At 40.0% G+C, this 18,279-nt stretch overlaps 1 protein-coding gene across 1 annotated transcript in view; it reads left to right on the plus strand.

Annotated features, from left to right (window-relative positions):
• The first annotated feature begins 15,684 nt into the window (after window positions 1–15,684).
• RAB18 (RAB18, member RAS oncogene family) overlaps window positions 15,685–18,279 on the plus strand; it is a 33,051-nt gene continuing 30,456 nt past the window's right edge. Inside the window, exon 1 of the mRNA XM_054592256.1 lies at window positions 15,685–15,899. Within this exon, the coding sequence (XP_054448231.1) occupies window positions 15,832–15,899 (68 nt within the window). The 5' untranslated portion in view covers window positions 15,685–15,831. The remainder of the gene's footprint in view (window positions 15,900–18,279) is intronic.

Raw genomic sequence — 18,279 nt, forward strand, 5'->3', positions numbered from 1 at the left:
GGCCAAAGGTAAATCGTTCTCAAGGCATGTTTCCATAGTAAATCCCCTGGGGATCACCAACGTTGATGGCAGGCCTAACTGATGAATTAGTAATAATAATAGCCTTCATCACTGAGGATCTGCTGTTCAACACTGTATATTCATCACATTATATCTTATAATCAACCTTTAAAGGCAGGTATAACTCGTCTCATTTTACAAATGAAGCAATCGAGGCTCAGAAACTCAAAGGGCTTGCTAAGGGTTACGAAGACAGTAAAAGACTGAGCGAAGCTTTGAACCAGATCTGTCTGCCTTTCATAAACAAAGTTGATCTAATGCTTCTCAGGTGCCTAGTGCTCTTAGGCCAATACTGGATTCCTAGAGTCTCCCCTGTTACAACCCAGCTCAGGCCAGTTCTCCTTCAAGGCCTCACATGGTACAAGAGAGGTACCTATTGCTTTCCTCCCAGGGCCTTGTCTTTTTTTAGGGGATAGCTCCCTGACGTATGTGATGGGTTCCTCTTTGGCTCTTCCTGGATAATACTTTTACTCTATGAGAGACGTCCAGAAACAATGCCTTACCCAAGATTAACGCTGATGGTTGGGATTATAGGCACCTTGAAGAGAGAAAGATACATGGGGTGCTTTTAGAGGTTTCCTGAATGGGTCAACCAGGAATCTTTCCCTAGCAAGCAAGGGAAACTCAAACTCAATCTGGCTTCAGGGAAAAGAAGATATACTAGCAAAATATGGGAAACGTCAGAGAGAGAATGATACAAAGTTTTGTGGAAGTTAAAACAGCCCTTTAAATGAACTACAGCATAGTTAAATCTCCAAAACAGAACTCTGAGTAAAAATGTCAAGTTGCAGACGTATCTGTGTCATTTGATAAGATTATAAAGTTCAAAACTTTGTAAAAGAAGTTTAAGGATACAAAAATAGTGAAAATATACACTGTCATGCGTGGGCGTGGTAAACACTGAATTTGACAGTGATTATTTCTGGGGTGAGAGGAGTGTCAGGTAGGAGCGCACAGAGTGTTTCAAATCTTTTAGTGTTTAATGCTTTATATTAAAAACATGTAAAGTGTGATGTGTAACATTTAACAAAACTGGGTGTTTATTATATTATTTTCTACTCTGATCTGTATGTTTAAAATATTTCAAAGGTTTTTTTTCAAAAGGGAATTTACTGGCTCATGGAACATAAAAATCTGAGAGTATGGCTCTATCCAGAGGGTCAGTTTGTCAGGGGTTCTTTTTTTTCATATCTTGGCTTTCCTTTCTTCTCTCTAGGTTCTGTTCTTGTTCAGGTTTGTGTTTATGAGAGCTAGAGGGCTCCCAATAGCTCTAGGCCCATGTCCTAACCTTTCAGCCTCTCTTATAACTTGTACTTCTGACAGTTTTAGTAAGAGTCCTGTAACTTCACCCCATTGAATCATGTGTCCATCCACAAATTAAATCGTTTTAACTAAAGGGGTGAGCTGATTAGACAGGCCATGGTTTTGTGCCACTTCCAGAATCGGTGTGACAAGGTATCTTCCAAATGACATTAAGGAAGGTATTTTTCAAGGAAATTAGGGGAGTGCTAAGAAGAAAAGGAAATAAATTTGGGGTAATTAGAAACACCAGAGGTCTACTGCAATTGAGCCCTTCCACAAAAAAATAAAAAATTGCCTGTATGCTTTATCTGTGATTAACTTAGAACAATGCCTGCTGTGCTCTGAGTTAAAGTGACTTAAAGGAAAATATAATCAGTCCCATTTAAGAATATATTGAAATATACACATTCATAAGTGAAATGCCAGAAAATATAATTGAATAGTGTATAAAGGAATATTTTACCAAAATAAATCAAGATGTTTTGTAACTTAGAATAATAGAACAAACCTATTAATATAATATTTTACATTAATAAGTTATGAGAAATAACAAATAATAGGTAAAGCCATAGCCAGTCCCATTAAAATTAAGAGCTAGAAAAAATGATGCTGATAATTATCATTATTAGTTAATATTTTTTTCTTAAAATGCTAGGTAATTAGGGGAGAAAGCAAATATTAAAAGTGTCATAAATAGAAAGTGGTAGAATTGGTCTACCAATAGAAGACCAAACCTAGCAACAGCGGAGAGATTCATTGTAGCTTATTGACAAGGAGAACCTGTTCTAAAGGACAAGGACACAAACTTGCTTTGAAACAGGGACAGTTGGGTGTGTTAGTTACAAAGCCAGGTTGTTCTAAGAATCATCGCAGAACCACAGAAAAAGAACAAGGCCCAGCCCATAGGAAGAGGTACTGGCAGGAGTGGAACTGGAAGCAGGTTCCAGCCAGCTGGTTTGGCGTACCCAGAGGACACGGAGTCCTCAGGTGCTCTGGGCAGAAGGAAAAAAGGCAGGTGCCCAGACTTGCTGTGCTGTGTATTTGTCAGCACCCGTTGGTGCTGGAGCTGCAGACATGCTTAAAGTGAGCACACTTAGGCGAGAGCTGCAGGGCAGGGATTTTGATGTAATGCTGGGCTGGCTGATCATTTGTCCAGCAATGGGAGAGGGTAGGCAGCTTACTCCTAAATGGATACTTCTCTGGCAGTACACCTGGGTTGAGAATGGTATGAGACAAACCTTGACAATTCCCTCCATGCTTACCAAGGATTGTGAATGGCATATCATAAAATAAATCATTACGTTTTAAATACATTAATGAAAGACATTCTGTTGAAATTTGAGCTTTTCATATGGTAGATGATCCTTTGTTACTCAATAGATCTAGCTCTGTGAGTAAACTAGGGGGCCAGAAATTCTAAAACTCAAAAGCCACTGTTCAAAGGGTCTAGTTTCAGGTAAGAGAGAACAAGTATATTCCACCCTTACTTTCCCACCAGTTGAAGCCGTAAAGCCTGGAAAGAATGTATGGAGCAGCTATTTGAAGACTCTGAAAAGTACATAGTAGCATGACTTGGGGAAGGCCAGCATTTGAAATACCACAAAACCTGCAGTGAGCTTGCCACTTTTCCCCCTCATACCTCCTAGCCTCTACTCAATACACTCGCAGTGGGCAACAGAACACGAAAAGCCATAGCTCCTGAAGTCCTCTGTTGGTGACTTGAGGATTGAAAAGTATAATTTCTAAGCTCGGAGAAAGTGTAAAAATTTAGGCCCCTCTTTTTCTTTTCTTTGTTCTTTTGTGCCCTAGCCTCCAAGCAATCCTGTGTCAGCCAAAGCAGCACTGGCAATAGGAGGCAAAACACAGGGAGAAAAAACTTCCTTTCTGTTTAGTGGAGATAGCAAGATATCAGGGCCAACAAACATTGCTGTTTTTTTCTCCCTCGGCTCTCCCACCATTTTTGGTCACAGACATAGATCAGTTATGAAAGTGCACAGTATACCAGGGTAACTGGAGCCCTAACTTTCTGGCTGGAAGACTGAGGAGAGGATCTATGGGGAATCAAAAAGTGTTAGGCAGATTACCAAGAAGAAGGAGCTCAGGGAAATGATACACCATGCACTTGTTTATAAATTTCTGGGCTAACTCCCAAGCTCACATGATTGGGCCTGATCCCATTCAGCAAAGCAAGTCTAAGAAATGAACAAAGGGACACATCACTGCCCATGTACTATGTTGGCCATGAATTGTACGTACACTAGACAGGTCCAAAATGCTCTGCAAATGCTCTGACAACTGAACTTATATATAAGAACTGCAGTTGAAAGTCAGTTGGAAATTGTTCCTCAGCCTAATCAGGTAGTCTCCTTGCTAAAACACAGTATCAACATTCTTCATAGGTTTTAAACAAGACTCAAATTCTAGTAACATAATAGTCAGCATGTCTAGAATATAATCCAAAATTATTCAGTTTACAAAGAATCAAGAAAATTTCAACTCAGAAAGTCAATGAAGAGATTCCAGTGCTGAGATGACATGGATCCTGAAATTATTTGACAAAGATGTTAAAGCAGACATTTTAAAATGCAATAGCAAACACACTTAAATGGAAAACAGACAGTATCAGGAAAAAAAATAATATAAAGAAGCAGAAATTCTAGAACCAAAAAATACAATAACAGAAATTAAAAACTCAGTAGATGGGATTAATAGCAGAATAGAGATGTCAAAGGATCAATAGGAATGATCCAATCTGAACAACAGAGAAAAAAAAAGATAGGAAAAATATTGAGCATAGACTGGGGACAATAGTGAAATTCTAACATTCATTCAAGCCTCTGAAACAATAGCCTAACATTCATGTCATCCAAGTTTCAAAAGGAAAGAAGAAAAAAGGGTGTGAAAAAACTATTTGGAAAATGTGGCTAAAATTTTTGAAATATGGCAAAAGACATAAACCTAGAGATTTAAGAAAATCAGCAAACCCTTAACAACAGGATAACCCCATTTCTAAACTTATTATAACTTGAATACATCCATTGCTCTTCATTACCTATAAAGGAACAATGATTCGAATGGTTATGAATTTTTTAATCAGAAACCAGGGAGCCCAGAGAGAAGTAAGTCAGTTTTCAAGTGCTGAAAGAAAAGAACTGTCAACCAAAAATGGTGTATCTAGTTAAAAAAACCCAAAAAACCTCAGGAATAAAGGTGAAAGAAATGTAATCTTAGATTAGGAATACTAAGAGTATTCATTGCCAGGAGACTTGATATGAAGGAATTGCTAAAGGAAGTTTTTCAGAGAGAAGAGAAATAATGTTATAAGAATATTTGGAATACTATTAATTAAGGAAGAGCAAGAGGAAAGATAAATATCTGGGTAAATACAATGCATTATTATTTTCCTCTAGAGTTATGATCGATGTTTGAAAGCAAAATTTTGAACAATGTCTGATGGGGGCTTCAACGTATGCAGATGTGATATATAAGATAAATAGAACATAAGATGGAGAAGTAACAGGGATCTTTATGTTTGTAAGGTTTCTACATTTTCCATTGATGGGGAAAAATACTTATTCTACATACTCTGTGAAAAGTTTAGTATATGTATTATATCCTTAGAACAGCCATTACAAAATTGTACAAAAATACGCAGTTTAGAAAAATAGGTAAATGAAAATGGCATACTAAGAAATGTTCAATAACCCAAACAAGTTAGGAAAGGGGGAACAGAGAAATAAAAACAGAAAATAAAAAAACTAACTGATAAAATTATAGACCTAAATTCAAATATATCAATTTTAATCACCTAAATACACCCATTAAAAACAGATTGTCAGAATGGATTTAAAAATATCTTGAACTAACACTATGATGTCTACAAGACTCTCACTTTAAATATAATGCTATATAATAAAAGCTTCATTTAAAAGGGAGCTGGAATAGCTATGAAACTGGAAAAGTCTGTGTTCGTGCTGCCTGTCACTGCCAGAACCAATAAGCAGCAACAAGGATTGACTCTATAAGGGCGCTTTATTCCAATGCCATCGATCTGAGAAGACAGTGTGTTAGAGACCTTCAAAAACTGTCTTAACATCTCATCTCAAGCCTACCTTTTTATACGGAGAAGAAAGGGTAGGTAAGGGTTTTAGAAAATAGGTTAGTTGATAAAAGTTGCCATCCAGCGGGCAATTTTCCTAGTACTTCTTTATCTGTTGATCAACAATTCTCTATCTGTGTCACTGATATTCCCTGCTGGAACACAGCTCAGACACCTTCTGCTTGCAGGTCCCCTTGGGGGATCTTTAACTCTTGAGTTCCCCTATCATTCCCCCTGTTTGTTTTTAATTAGATTAGTTTAATTGAAGAAATACAAACTAAAACAACATAAAAGTAGATAAGATTATTTAAAAATCAAAAATCATTTGCTGGTGAATAAACAGTCCTTCCACATATTAGAAACCAACCTGTAGGCAATTTGACACAATAAAGGCATAAGATACATTAGTAGTGGAACTGCAATTCATCTACAGTAGTTTTTAGTACAGTTGACAAAAGTTGCACATTTCCTAGCTAGACCTACGTTAACGTTTTTAAAGAAAAACATTTCCCTGTCCTTCAGAGTTACCATAGGTCATCAATAATCTTTCCAGGGGAGTACAAATACCTACAAGACCTGAAATGAAAGTTTGTTCAACACAGGTTCCAGTTCATTTTTTTTTCCAGCAGGCTTTCTGGGGATTCTGTCTTCCTAGGCTTGAGCAGCACCTTATCTCCAGGCTCCAAGGGCTGTAGTGAACCTGGCCGGGGAGAAATCTCTAGTACAGCTAAGGTCATTAATCACAGCTAAGGTCTGACTTAAAACTTTGTACATAGCCCTTTACCTTTACTTCTTGACCTACATACATGTCTCCTGCCCCAATAATGGTCACCCATACATAATTTCATAAGGACTTAATTGAATCCCATTTTGAGGAGCCACTCTTATCCTGAGCAGAGTGATAAGCTAAAACTTGATCCCAGTGGAGATGAGTTTCTCGCCACAGTTTGGCTACATTTTTCTTCAAGGTGTGATTCATCTTCTCTACCTTACCAGAAGCCTGAGGCCTCCGTGTTAAGTGGAGTCTCCACTTGATTCCTAAAAATTTACTAACCTTTTATGTAATCTTTGAAACAAAAGCAGGTCTGTTGTCATTCTGGATGCCGCCAGGTAGGCTAAAGTGAGGGATTATTTCCTTCAATAGGGTTTTTATTACTTCTGAGGATCTCTCAGTTCTAGTAGGATAGGCCTCTTCCTACCCTGAAAAGGTAACAACAAAGGCTATCACATATTCCTAATCTTCCGACGCTTGGTGCCTGGGTAAAGTCTATTTGTCAGTCCTTAAACAAGCACTGCCCTTAGTATTGTTTCCCTTTTTTTCCTGATGAAGATCTGTCTTGGGGTTGTTCTTCTGACACACATGGCTTTAGATGTTCCAGGACCTGTGAGCCATGGTTTAATATAGGTGGTTCGAAATCCCAGCTCTGCCCTAGCTGGTGTGGCTCAGTGGATTGTGTGTTGGTCTGAGAACCAAACGGTTGCCAGTTCGATTCCCAGTTGGGGCACATGCCTGGGTTGTGGGCTGGATCCCTGGGGGAGTGGTGTGTGAGAGGCAACCACATATTGATGTTTCTCTCCCTCTCCTTTTCCCTCTCTTACTCTCTCTCTAAAAGTAAATTTAAAAATCTTAAAAAAGAAATCTAGCTCTTAGCTTTCTCTAAGTCAGCAGTTGAATATTCAGGGTCAAATTGTAATAAGTCCAAAACAGGTACCAAAGGCATTATAAATATTCCTTTAGCAGCCCCTTTCACTGCTTGATTGGCCAGATTGTTTCCTTTAGACACTTCAGTGTCCTCTTTCCGATGCCCAGGGTCATATATAACTGTTACCTGTAAAGGTACCTGGAGAGCCTCTAATAATTTAGAATTCCTGTTGCATGCTTAATTTTCTTTTTATTACAGGTGAATAGTCCTCTTTCCTTCCAGATACACATTCACTCTCTTTTTAATCAGTTCTGCTAGAATAAACTTTATCAATTATTTCAGCACTGTCATGCATTAGTGTAATGGGGGTACAGAACTGGGGTTCCCAAACATAGCAAAGCATATTCCCCATAAACCTTAATTGGGGGAAAGGGAGGAGTGGTTGATATGGTGTTTAAGATACTTTGCATAACAATGGCAAGTTAATAGCTGTGCTGCCGCCCCAGGCAAAAGTGTACATGACTTTAGGAGTGTCTAGTGACTTGTGAGATAGCCACATTTAATTCAATTAAATTCAAGGTAGCTATAGCGTTAGTTAAATGATGCATCTACATATTGTAATAGAGCTCCTCCTTTTAGTTTTAGATCTTTTAATGCCTGGCTCAGGTTCTCCACAAAAATCATGGAGGAATTCTTGGACCCTCGTGATAAGTCTGTCCAGCAGTACTGGGTCTTCACCCAAGATTCCAGGTCCTGCCATTCAAAAGCAAACAATGGTTGATAGTATTGGTCAACCAGAATGCAAAAGAAAGCATCTTTTAAGTCCAGTACTGAATACCAGAGGTATTCTGTCCTGTATACTGTCCTTTACAAAGTCATTTATGGCCCTTAAATCTTGTATAGGAAATAGCAGGGTTGAATTAGTCCATATTCCTGAAACTTCTGAATTATTGGGTGTATTCCTTTTAGGGTCTCCTTTTGCAAGGGTACTGCCTCTTATTGGGAGTTCCACCCCTGGTTTGAGGTCAGCTTTAACAGGGGAGACTCACTTAGCTCTCCCTTACCTTCCAACAGCTCACACAATGGGGTTTACCTGATTCTCAGTTTCTTCTGGCCAGAAATGCTTTATTCTTTCTTCCTGTGGTTTCATGAGGAATTGCCGGGCATGCTCTAGAGGGACATGCAGGTAGAGATGTTCTTCTGGAGAAAGTGATTTGAGCATGGACTATCAACAACAAATCCTTTCCCAGAAGATGAAAACTCTATCTCCCACAGCACATTCTCATGGCTTCCAGAAAAGCTGGCTTTCAGGGCTTCCTGAAATTCTAGTTCCAGTTCAGTTAGAGGTCTATTGACCACAGAATATGTTACTCTGATATTAACAAAAAAGGTCTGAAATTTGTCCCCCCACGGTTAGTTTTACCTGGGTCTTAGGCTTTGACCTCCTTTTCCCTTGCTTGGGGCACTCCTTTTTCCAGTGCCCCTTTCCCTTGCAGTATGATTGCCCTGCCCCAGTAAGAGTGTGTCCTACACTGAATGTGGTTCTCTGACAGGTTTGGGATGAAGAGACCAGTCCAGGCTCACCTCCTTCAGTTCCCTCAGCCACGTAAGGAGGAGAATCCCCAGGGCTGGATGGATCATGGAACCCTGACCATGCCCTCAGCAGCCATCCTGGTCTTCCTGGTCCTTCTGAACTTCTCCTATCTGCCACAGGCAAATTCCCTTTTTTCTTGACCTTTTTCCCATTTCCCTGATCTTTGACAAAATAACTCTAATTGCAGCATAATACAGTAGTTTAAAGACCCATTCAGTGACCAGCATGCTTCTGAGTCCAGAGTATACATAAGTCAAGAAGTATTACAATAAAAAAAACATTTTTTTAGGTTCATAAACATAGGCCAAGCATTCAGCCAGAATTCTCCACAAAGGGCTATTTCCCAGGACAGAGCCTTCCCCCTATTCTACCAGACAGAGTTCCGTAATATCACACAAACCAGAAGGCACCTTAATTCCTGATGACCATTCGAAGTCATAACCCGGGACGGCAATTTTACCAGATAGAGCTCTGTAATGTGACACAAACCAGAAGGCACTTTAATTCCTGGTGATCATTCTAAGTGGTAACCTGGGACTGCAGTCCTACCAGGCAGAGCTTTATAATGTCACACAGATCAGAAGTCACCTTAATTAACCCAGGACTACAGTACCGAACCAGAAAAGGTCAGTGATTGAATTGAAAGTAAAGGTGACAGGGAATGCTGAGAATCAGAGAAAGAGAGTCCCCAAGTGGAATCACTTGGCATCTGTCAGGGAGTCTCCAAATCCACACCCAGGCCTCCCCTCCCTGTTCAGGCAGCCAGTGGGACTCCCTGCCAAATACCCAGACTTACTGGAGAGTCTCAAAGGTATCCCATGAGAGTCACCAGAAAATGAGACTTGAAAAGGGAGTGTTTGTGTTGCATATCACTTCCAGAACCAGTAAGTAGAGAAAAGGATTGAATCTTTATGGACATGTCACAAGTGGGCACAGGTAACCAGGTTCTTGGTGATCGTGGACAAAAAATTGAACCGAACACTCAGAGTTTATAGCAGAAAGTAAGAGAAAGCAGATTTATTAAGCCACATAGAACATGGGAGCAGGCCAACTCTGAGCAGAGCAGAGCAGAGCAGAGCCAAAGGGCCTGACCTCAGGGGCTGGAGGGCTTTTGTTCTTTTGGGTGGGGTCTCTCCTGGCAAGTTTTGGTGGGCTTTTATTGTGCATGTACAAGTAGTTATATTACTTTAAAGACCACCTGCTCTTGTGGTCTCCCATGATTTCCTTGATTGGCCACTGGGAAGAGGATCCCACAATACTAATTTATTATAATGATATTATAATGAAGCAGGAGTCAGGTAGCATTTTCTGTCCAGGTGCATTCCTGATTCACTAGGATTCAGTGCTTTTCCAGAAAGCAGGAAATACCAGTCTTAGAACAGGGTAAGTCTTTTATCAACGTTCTTTATCTTAGCCCTAGGGCACCTCTGGAGTTTCCTCCTTCCTGACTCTCTCCTGCGTCAGACGCTTTATGCAGATGCTGGTGATCTGAGAAGATGGTGGGTTATGTACCCTCAAAAACCATCTTAACATCCTACCTCAAGATGATATTTTCTTAAGGAGGAGAAAGGGTAAGTAAGGAGTTTGGAAAAAAGGCTAATTGGTAAGAGTTACAGTCCGTTGGTGATTTTCCTAGTACTTCTTTATCTGTTGATCAACAATTCTTGGGCCATTCCCTCCCTGGAACAAAATGGCTCAGATACCATCCTCCATTGTTTGGAGGCCCCTTGGAGCACAAAGGTGAATTGCTTGTTGACCTCCTGGGGTCACTTATGTTTTGAATTCCTGTTCCTGGAATAACAGCTTTCCATATGCATTAATCATTTGAGCCTATCAACTACATGAAGGAAGCTAAAAATCTTAAACTCTATCGGCTATAGTTTATCAAAGTAGTTGTCAAAGGGAACAAAATTACCTGGAATAAACAGAAACACTGTATAACAATAAAAGGCTAACTCATATAGAAGACAAAATAGTTTTATATGAGAATGCATCTGTTAACCTAAAAATAAAAGACCTTTCAAAGTGAGAGGCAACCACATTTATTTGAGATCAAAAAGAAGAGATATTCAGGAAGCACTGATTCAGGCAGAAGCCCAATATTCTAATTAGGAGGCAAAGGCAAGGGGTGCTAATGAGAAATAAAAGGGGAACAATCCCATGAATAGAAGGAAAGCATTTCTACTAATGAAGATAACATAGTTAACTGAGCCTGCCTAGGCCATTTCAGTCTATCAGACCAGCTCCTTGTGGGTGGTGCGGTAGTGATAACACCTATGAAGTCCAAGTGCATGCATGAGTTCACTGCCACATTTCTTTTGTTGCAAAATAAATTCTTTGTTAGAAAATGAAATTGTATGGGTTATAGTGGGTTTGGTCAAGTGAAGAATAACAGTAAAATTGCCCTCTTCCCAGCCTGGGCAAAATGGTCCCATTGGCCCTGAAGACAGCACTGCTTGTGTCAAGCTACAAAACCTCATCAGTCTCTAGACCCTGACCCCTCTCATTCTATGTCTGAAATCCCACCCCAGGGCCCCAAAGGGCATACCAGTTACCCCCTCCAGGGACTTCAGTCATCTCTCACCCTGTCTCCCAAGGCCTTAGGGTTTTATCAAAACAACTAAACAGTGAAATGAACTCCTCCTTGACAACCAAAGCTTCTGTGCTTATCCAAAGAGGCAAGGAGATACCTGGAAGTCAGGGTGTTGTTTTGGAACCTCTACTGCGGGTGGGTAGGAGGTGGAGAGGAATGCCATAGGATTCCTCCCACCAGTAGCATCCGAACTCCAGCCACAAAGGCCTGTTACATATAAACCATGAGTCACAATGCTCATGTTGGTACCTGCTCAGAGCATGTGAGTTCTGCAAGCCGCATTTCTATTCTTCACCATTGATGCTGAGCAGGAAGATGCAGGAAAGTCCGTGAATCAAATTTGATCTTTATTCTTCCCTATAGTCCCTTTTCTGGGACTGTTGCTGTGGGCATATTATGAATAATCAAGATTCAGGAGGCTTTCCCCATCACAACTCCAACTGTTTGTTAATTACAACCTCTTCTTCTATACTGGCCTTGCTGATGGGTCATCCCAACCTTCAGGTCTTAAGAACCTTGGCTTAGATACTCTCATTATCTGATCATATCTTTTGAATGTGTCAGAAAGAATTAATACAAGAAGATAGATTCTTTAAAAAAAAAAAAAAGGAAAATAAGTTATGTCTGAAGCCTAAGAACAGATGACTCTTTTCTTCCCAGGGATTTGAGAATAATAATGTATATGTGGAGCAGGGCACCTAGGTCAAATCATTGGTTAGGAATGCCATCTTCCTGATTTTTCTCTTTTTGTGTCTTGTTATCTGCCCTGAATTTTAGAACTGCTGCTCTAAAAGTGTTCTGAAAAATTTCACCTCCAAGACCTACCTTCCCATAAAATTCAGCATGGTTAAAACTGAACTCATTTTCTTCCCTGTTTCTGTCATGAGTTTCCTTACTTATCCGTGGCACTGAGGCTTAAAATATTGGAGAAATGCTTGGTATTTTTCTCTCCCTTTTCTTCTTCTTGTCCTTTGCTGGGACAGTTGTACCTTGTGACTTTTATAACCCCTCCATCTTCCAGCTCCCACTGTCACCACCACATTCAGGCCTTCCAACAGTTTACTATGAGGACTCCATGCCTTGACCCCTGCCCTTTCCCTAATTAAAAGTTATTGATGGCTTTCTCCCCCTAATGTTTAATACAGAGATTCAAGAGATATCCTAACCTATATAAAACACAAATTAATAAGCAGATTACTGTTCCAAACTCCTGAGATTGACTTGGGGTTTGTATTTTAATAGTGTTGAGCAACTACTTTACATTAGGCATTATACAAATGCTGGAGGCAGAACAACAAACGGGACATTAATTCATTCTCCTTTCAAAAAAGCACACATTCTGGTAGGGGAACAAACAAACATACAGTTATAACACCGTGGAGTACATACCACAATAGATGCATTGGCCACTATCAGAACATACCACAGGAACAGGTAATATTGACCTGGGAGGCCAGGGAAGTTGTCCCTGAGAAAAGGATCCAAAAGCTAGGCTCTGGAGGATGAGTAGGAATTGCCCAAGCAAAAGTGTGTGAGTTTGTGCATTGATTGGGTGGGGTATGGAAGACAGAAGAGTGCTTCAGGCAAAAGGAACAATATATGCAGGGTCCTAGAGACAAGCAAAACATGGTTCATTGAAAATATAAAAGGAGTTTAATTTGGCCAGAACACATAATGCAAGGCATGGGATATCAACAGATGAGGTTGGAGGAATAATCAGGGCTTAATGATAAAGACTTACGAAGGCAGTGTGCAGCATAGGGAAGGTGCAACCAGGTTTGCATTTTAAGAATACCACTTGGGATGCTGAAGACTCTGAAGGGAGAGAAAAATGGGAGTCAGGAAGGCCAGTCGGGCAGCTGACACGATAGGTAATCCTACGATAAAAGATGACGATGATGAACTGATCATAGCAGTGGTGACAGAGATGGGAAAAAGTGATAAATCTCAGGGATGCTTAAGGAGTAGAACTGTAAAGACTAAGTGTTTGGGTGTGGTAAATGAAGGAGAGGAAGTTAATGGGTGTTAGTCATTCCTTAAAAAGAAAATTGGCGCTTGCGCGCGCACGCACGCACGCACGCACACACACAACACTGCATCTAGTGTAGAGGGGGAGATAATGAGTTCAGTGTCAATCATGTTTCACTTGGCATTCTCCTCCTAGGCATGCCCACCTGGAGATGACTTGGCAGTTGTGTATTAGCCCAAATGAACCTCAGGAGAGAAACCTCCACCAGAAATGTAACTTGGGGACTCCTCAAAGTATGTGGGATGAGTTAGCCAAAAGCTGAAAATAAACCTATTAGTTTATTTATTTATTTTATTTTCTTACTCTGCGTGTGCAGAGTAAGAAAATAAAGCCAAGCTAAAACCCAGAGAACAAAAATTAAAAGATGAGTGAGAGGTCTCACAAAAAAAAAACTGAGAAGTGCCCAAGAAGTAGGGAAAAAAATCTAAGAGAATATAGTGTTGCTAAAGTAGTTCGACAACGTTCCATGCATCATCGATAAATCTAGGCCTGGTTTTAAAAATTTAATTTTTAATTTTTTAATCTTGTTGTGAATAGTACCAGGCAACTTTCTCAAACTTTTTGGTTATACAAGTTATTGTATACTCTTACAAATTGTTGAGGACTCAAAAGAGCTGAATACATGGCTATAGCTGTTAATATTTACTCAGAAATTTAAATTGAATTAAATTTAAATATATGTATTAATTCATTTAAAAAATAAACCTATTAGTACTTAATTTATGTGTCTAGGAAAATATTTAAGAACAAAAAATTAGTGAGAAGAGCGCTATTATTTTACATTTTTGTAAATCTCATTAAGGGCTGGCTTAATAAAATTCTCATATCTGGTCTGTCTTCAATCTGTTTTGCTGTCATGATTAGTGGAAAATTCCACTGTAACATCAGAGAACAAAAGTGAAAAAAGTAAAAAGCAACTTGAATAATTATGAGAATAGTTTGATCATGGAGACCCTATAAAAGGGAGTTTTACGAACTTGGTGAGTATACTTTTAGAATTACTGTCCTAGAGTGGAACAGCATGGCCATACTATGAACCTCATGAATATGCTCTTGATTTTATAGCCTGAATAGACTTCATTGATGTTTCAAGAGCTATTTTATGAGAGGCTGAGGTTGTCTGATTGACATGACGTTCCAAATTTAGGAATGGACTCCAGAACATTTTAGTTAATTCTGTCACAAATATTTATTCAGCACATATTATATGCCAGAACTACTCTAGACAAACTACTCTAGAGGCTATAACAAACAAACAGACCAAATTCCTTGCTTTCATGAAGCTTCCCTTCTCTTTGGGGAAAATTAAACAGTGAACAAATAAAGTTGTAAAATATGTAGGGTATTGGAGGGTGGTCAGTGCTATGCAGAAAAATAATGCAAAAAGAATTTGCAGATTTCAGTAGTATGAATAGGAAAGTCCTCATTAAGAAGGCAGTGTTTGAGCAAAGACCTGAAGGAGGTGAAGAAGCCATTTGGACTTCTGGTGGAAGAACTTTTTCAGGTATTTAAAAAATTAATTCCTTAATTCATTCTAATTCTTATTGCTATGTATTCTTTAATAAAATATCTATTGTAGCTGCAAGTATAAGAGAAAATCCAAGAACTATATTTTTAGTTAGTGACCGTCATGTTGCCATTTTGCTAGGTATTGTATATGAGGTTTGATACTTTCACTAAGATTTACAACCTCGTGAAGGAGACAAAGCATATACACACAATTCCTGCAGTTGTGGTGTAGCAGTTCTTATGAGTAGTGGTTGTTTGGAAGTTGCAGTACTAGAGGTTTTCATGCACCTGATCTACCTGAAGTTTATATCTCTCTTTCAAGATGAACTGAAGTATGAAGGATACTCTTCAATCTAACAGAGTGTAAGCCACGAAGTGAATAATACCCAATCACACCCTTTACAGAGCGCTTGAGTTTACAAAGTGCTTTCACAAATTAACTTACTTAATCTTCATAACAATTCTAAGAAGCTGATATTATTCTAAGAGGTATTATTGCGTTGATGGTGAGTCAGGAAACAAGCTCAGAAGACTGGGTAATATAGAGATCTTATACGGTGGGTTTGGGACCTATAATTTGCCTTTAACCACAAAGCTTTTCCTACTGCAATGCAACTGTTAGGAGCAGGTGCTGAAATTTTAAGGAGTGTTATACGCCCCCAAATCAGCGCCTTCCCAAGTGCACCACGGAAGCAGCGTTAGGCTAGAGGTGGGAAGAAGTAAGAACCTGTCAGTGAAGTCCCGCACAGGGTTCCAGGGCCCCGCCCCCGCCCTCGCCCCTCCCCCCACAATCTGCGCTTGCTCAGGAGAGGAAAAACGCCCGGGACTAAGGTTTGCGCAGACGCAGAACTACCTCAAGGCGGAAATAGGGCTTCTGCAATCCAACTACCCGCTGTAAAAAGAAGGTAGTGGCGGAGGAGCAGTGCGCATGCACAGGCAGTTCTTGGTGAGGGTTTGAGAGCCAGACCGTGGCGGCTGTGCTCGGAGCGGACAAGGGTCAGGATGGACGAGGACGTGCTGACCACCCTAAAGATCCTCATCATCGGCGAGAGTGGTGTGGGCAAGTCTAGGTGAGGGGGTCTGCGGGCCGTGACTGGGGCGGCCGGGCCCTCTCTGCCTCTGTGGCCACTGTCTCCTGGGCCGCGACGGGAACGGTCACCGGCTGAGGCCGGGCGCGGGCCGGGGCGGGGCGGGCTCCGCTCGCGCCCTGCCCAGCCTCCTCGCCGCCGGGGCCTTTGCGGCCCCCTGCGCCCCGCGCAGGCCCGGTTCAGGACTTCTGCCAGGCCCTAGCTCTCTGGATCGTTTTCCCTCCTGTAGTACCAAGAAAGAAATTCAGAGAGCTGCTTCTCGCCTGGCCGGTTTGCTGGTTTGCTGCCGAGAAGCACAGGGCGTGGCGGGCTGGTTTAGGCCGGAGGCCGGCGGAACTGGGCCTCTTCTAGGCCCCTCGGGGTTCAGACTACCTGTCACCCAGCGAGTTATGAGTTGTAACTTTATCACTTAGGCATTTCTGTGGGGCTTTATCTGAATACGTAATGTTCTTCGCAGGAAGTTTCGTGACGCCGTAGGTCACATTCCTGGCCTATTTTGGGGCACCCCGATTGCCCCTTCTTTTTGTTTCTTTACCGAGTCAGCTGTGAAAGAGCTCATTGGTCTTCTAACTGAATAATTACCTTTCGTCTGAGGTGATAGAGCTTAAGCTGTAGATCACCTTTGAAAATAAAGGGCAATTGTTCTCATTTTGCCACATCATATAGAGGTAGACGAACGAATTATTGTTGTGCTTTTCCTTCTTGACATTTTCTTGGGGTAATTAACATCGATATTGTTAAAGCTGACGTGGAGCTGGGTAGGTGTTGCAAGAGGGTAGTGATTTCATCCAGGTCTTACAACAACAAGTTCTCTGGGCGAAGTTGCCCTTGCCATCTGATTATGACTAGGTTGTAGTCTAGGCGCCTTGTACTTTAAACAATATTCAAGTTCCAAGGAGCTGTAAGCAGTTTTACATTAGCTACACCTCATGATAAACGTATTTTTCAAATCACATTTAAAGTCTTATCTTTTTAGATACATAAAGCCTTGAAATCTTATTTTGTAATACATTCTGAAATTTTGTGTATTTTTAAAATATGACAACATATTTCATAGTTTTTCTCCTTTAATGTACGTCGGAGTAAGGGATTTCTACCTGACAAGGAATAAATTTAATGAAACACCATGGGCTAGCCACTTAGTGTGATTTGTGTGTGTGTTGCTTGGCTGAATAAAATAATTTTTATAGTCAGCATCCCTTTGAGGGTTAAAAAGTTAGTTAATATATTGAACATTGTCTTAATAGGAATTCCATAGCCTTGTGACCTTTCTTGTTTCTTTGGATGTGACCCTAATTTAAGGCCTCCAAAATTGCTGCTTTTGAAGTCAATAAAGGTTGAATGTTGTTTCATGTGGTTCAACCCAATACATGGTTGGTTGACACTTCTAAATGTATTGAATGGATAACTAGTTAAGCTATGTTAACATTTTCTGGAAAGTTAACCCGAGGTACAGTGTATACATAATTGGGGTTCTTCCTCTAGAGTAAAATGTGTTAAGAGCAATTACTGGTTTCCTTAGTTCCCTTCTTTCATATAAAAACTTAATTGGATCTGATCTGCTCCAAATTTGTTCTCAGTACTTCATGATGAGTTGTCAACTGTTCACTGCAAAAATTTAACACTTGTTAACTATCTCTTAAATGGAAAAACAGCATTTATGGAGAAAGTTGGCTTATTTTTCTAGCTAAATATACTTTATTGTATATGTAATATGTTATGGTAAATAACACTTATCTTTCTGGGTAAGATGAAAATAAATGACTACTGATAAATAGAAGCCTATGCTTTTTAAGTCAAGTTAGTTCAAAAACATATATCATGGATATAAGGGGTTGTTCTAACCAATAATTCATTTCTGTTTCTTTACAGATCTAGAAATAGTGGAAGTGAGATATCATTTTTATTGAGAAATCATTGCACAACAAAGGATTTCTTAACTCACTGAAATTAGTGGGTTATTTTTCCAGTTTATTTTGGACTCTTGGAATGTAATGAGCATGTATGTTAGCAGTCAGGAGATCAGGATTTTGAAGCTGGTGTGATCTTGTGTGTGATATTTGAATGACTTTCATTCCTTTTATTTCAAAAATGAGGTTGGACTAGAAATCTCTCAAACCCTATTTCATGTTAAATTTATAAGATTCTTTTATTCTGTGGCTAGCCAGGGTGAAATAAAGAAGTTGCAAAGTGTTTTCGAAACTGGAAGGGACTCTAGGGGTCTTCTGTTATCTAAGTTGCTGTCCCTCCGCTGTCCCTTGTATCCCCATCCTTTTTGGCTAATTTCATTTGTAAATTAAGACGTGCAAGTTAGTTATAAATCACACTGTTTATTATAAATTTGGTCTACTCTTAGTGGAAT

The sequence above is a fragment of the Pteronotus mesoamericanus genome, unplaced genomic scaffold (assembly GCF_021234165.1).
Source record: "Pteronotus mesoamericanus isolate MK-2021 breed Mesoamerican mustached bat unplaced genomic scaffold, CSHL_Meso_final contig_130, whole genome shotgun sequence".
Taxonomy (NCBI): Eukaryota; Metazoa; Chordata; class Mammalia; order Chiroptera; family Mormoopidae; genus Pteronotus; species Pteronotus mesoamericanus.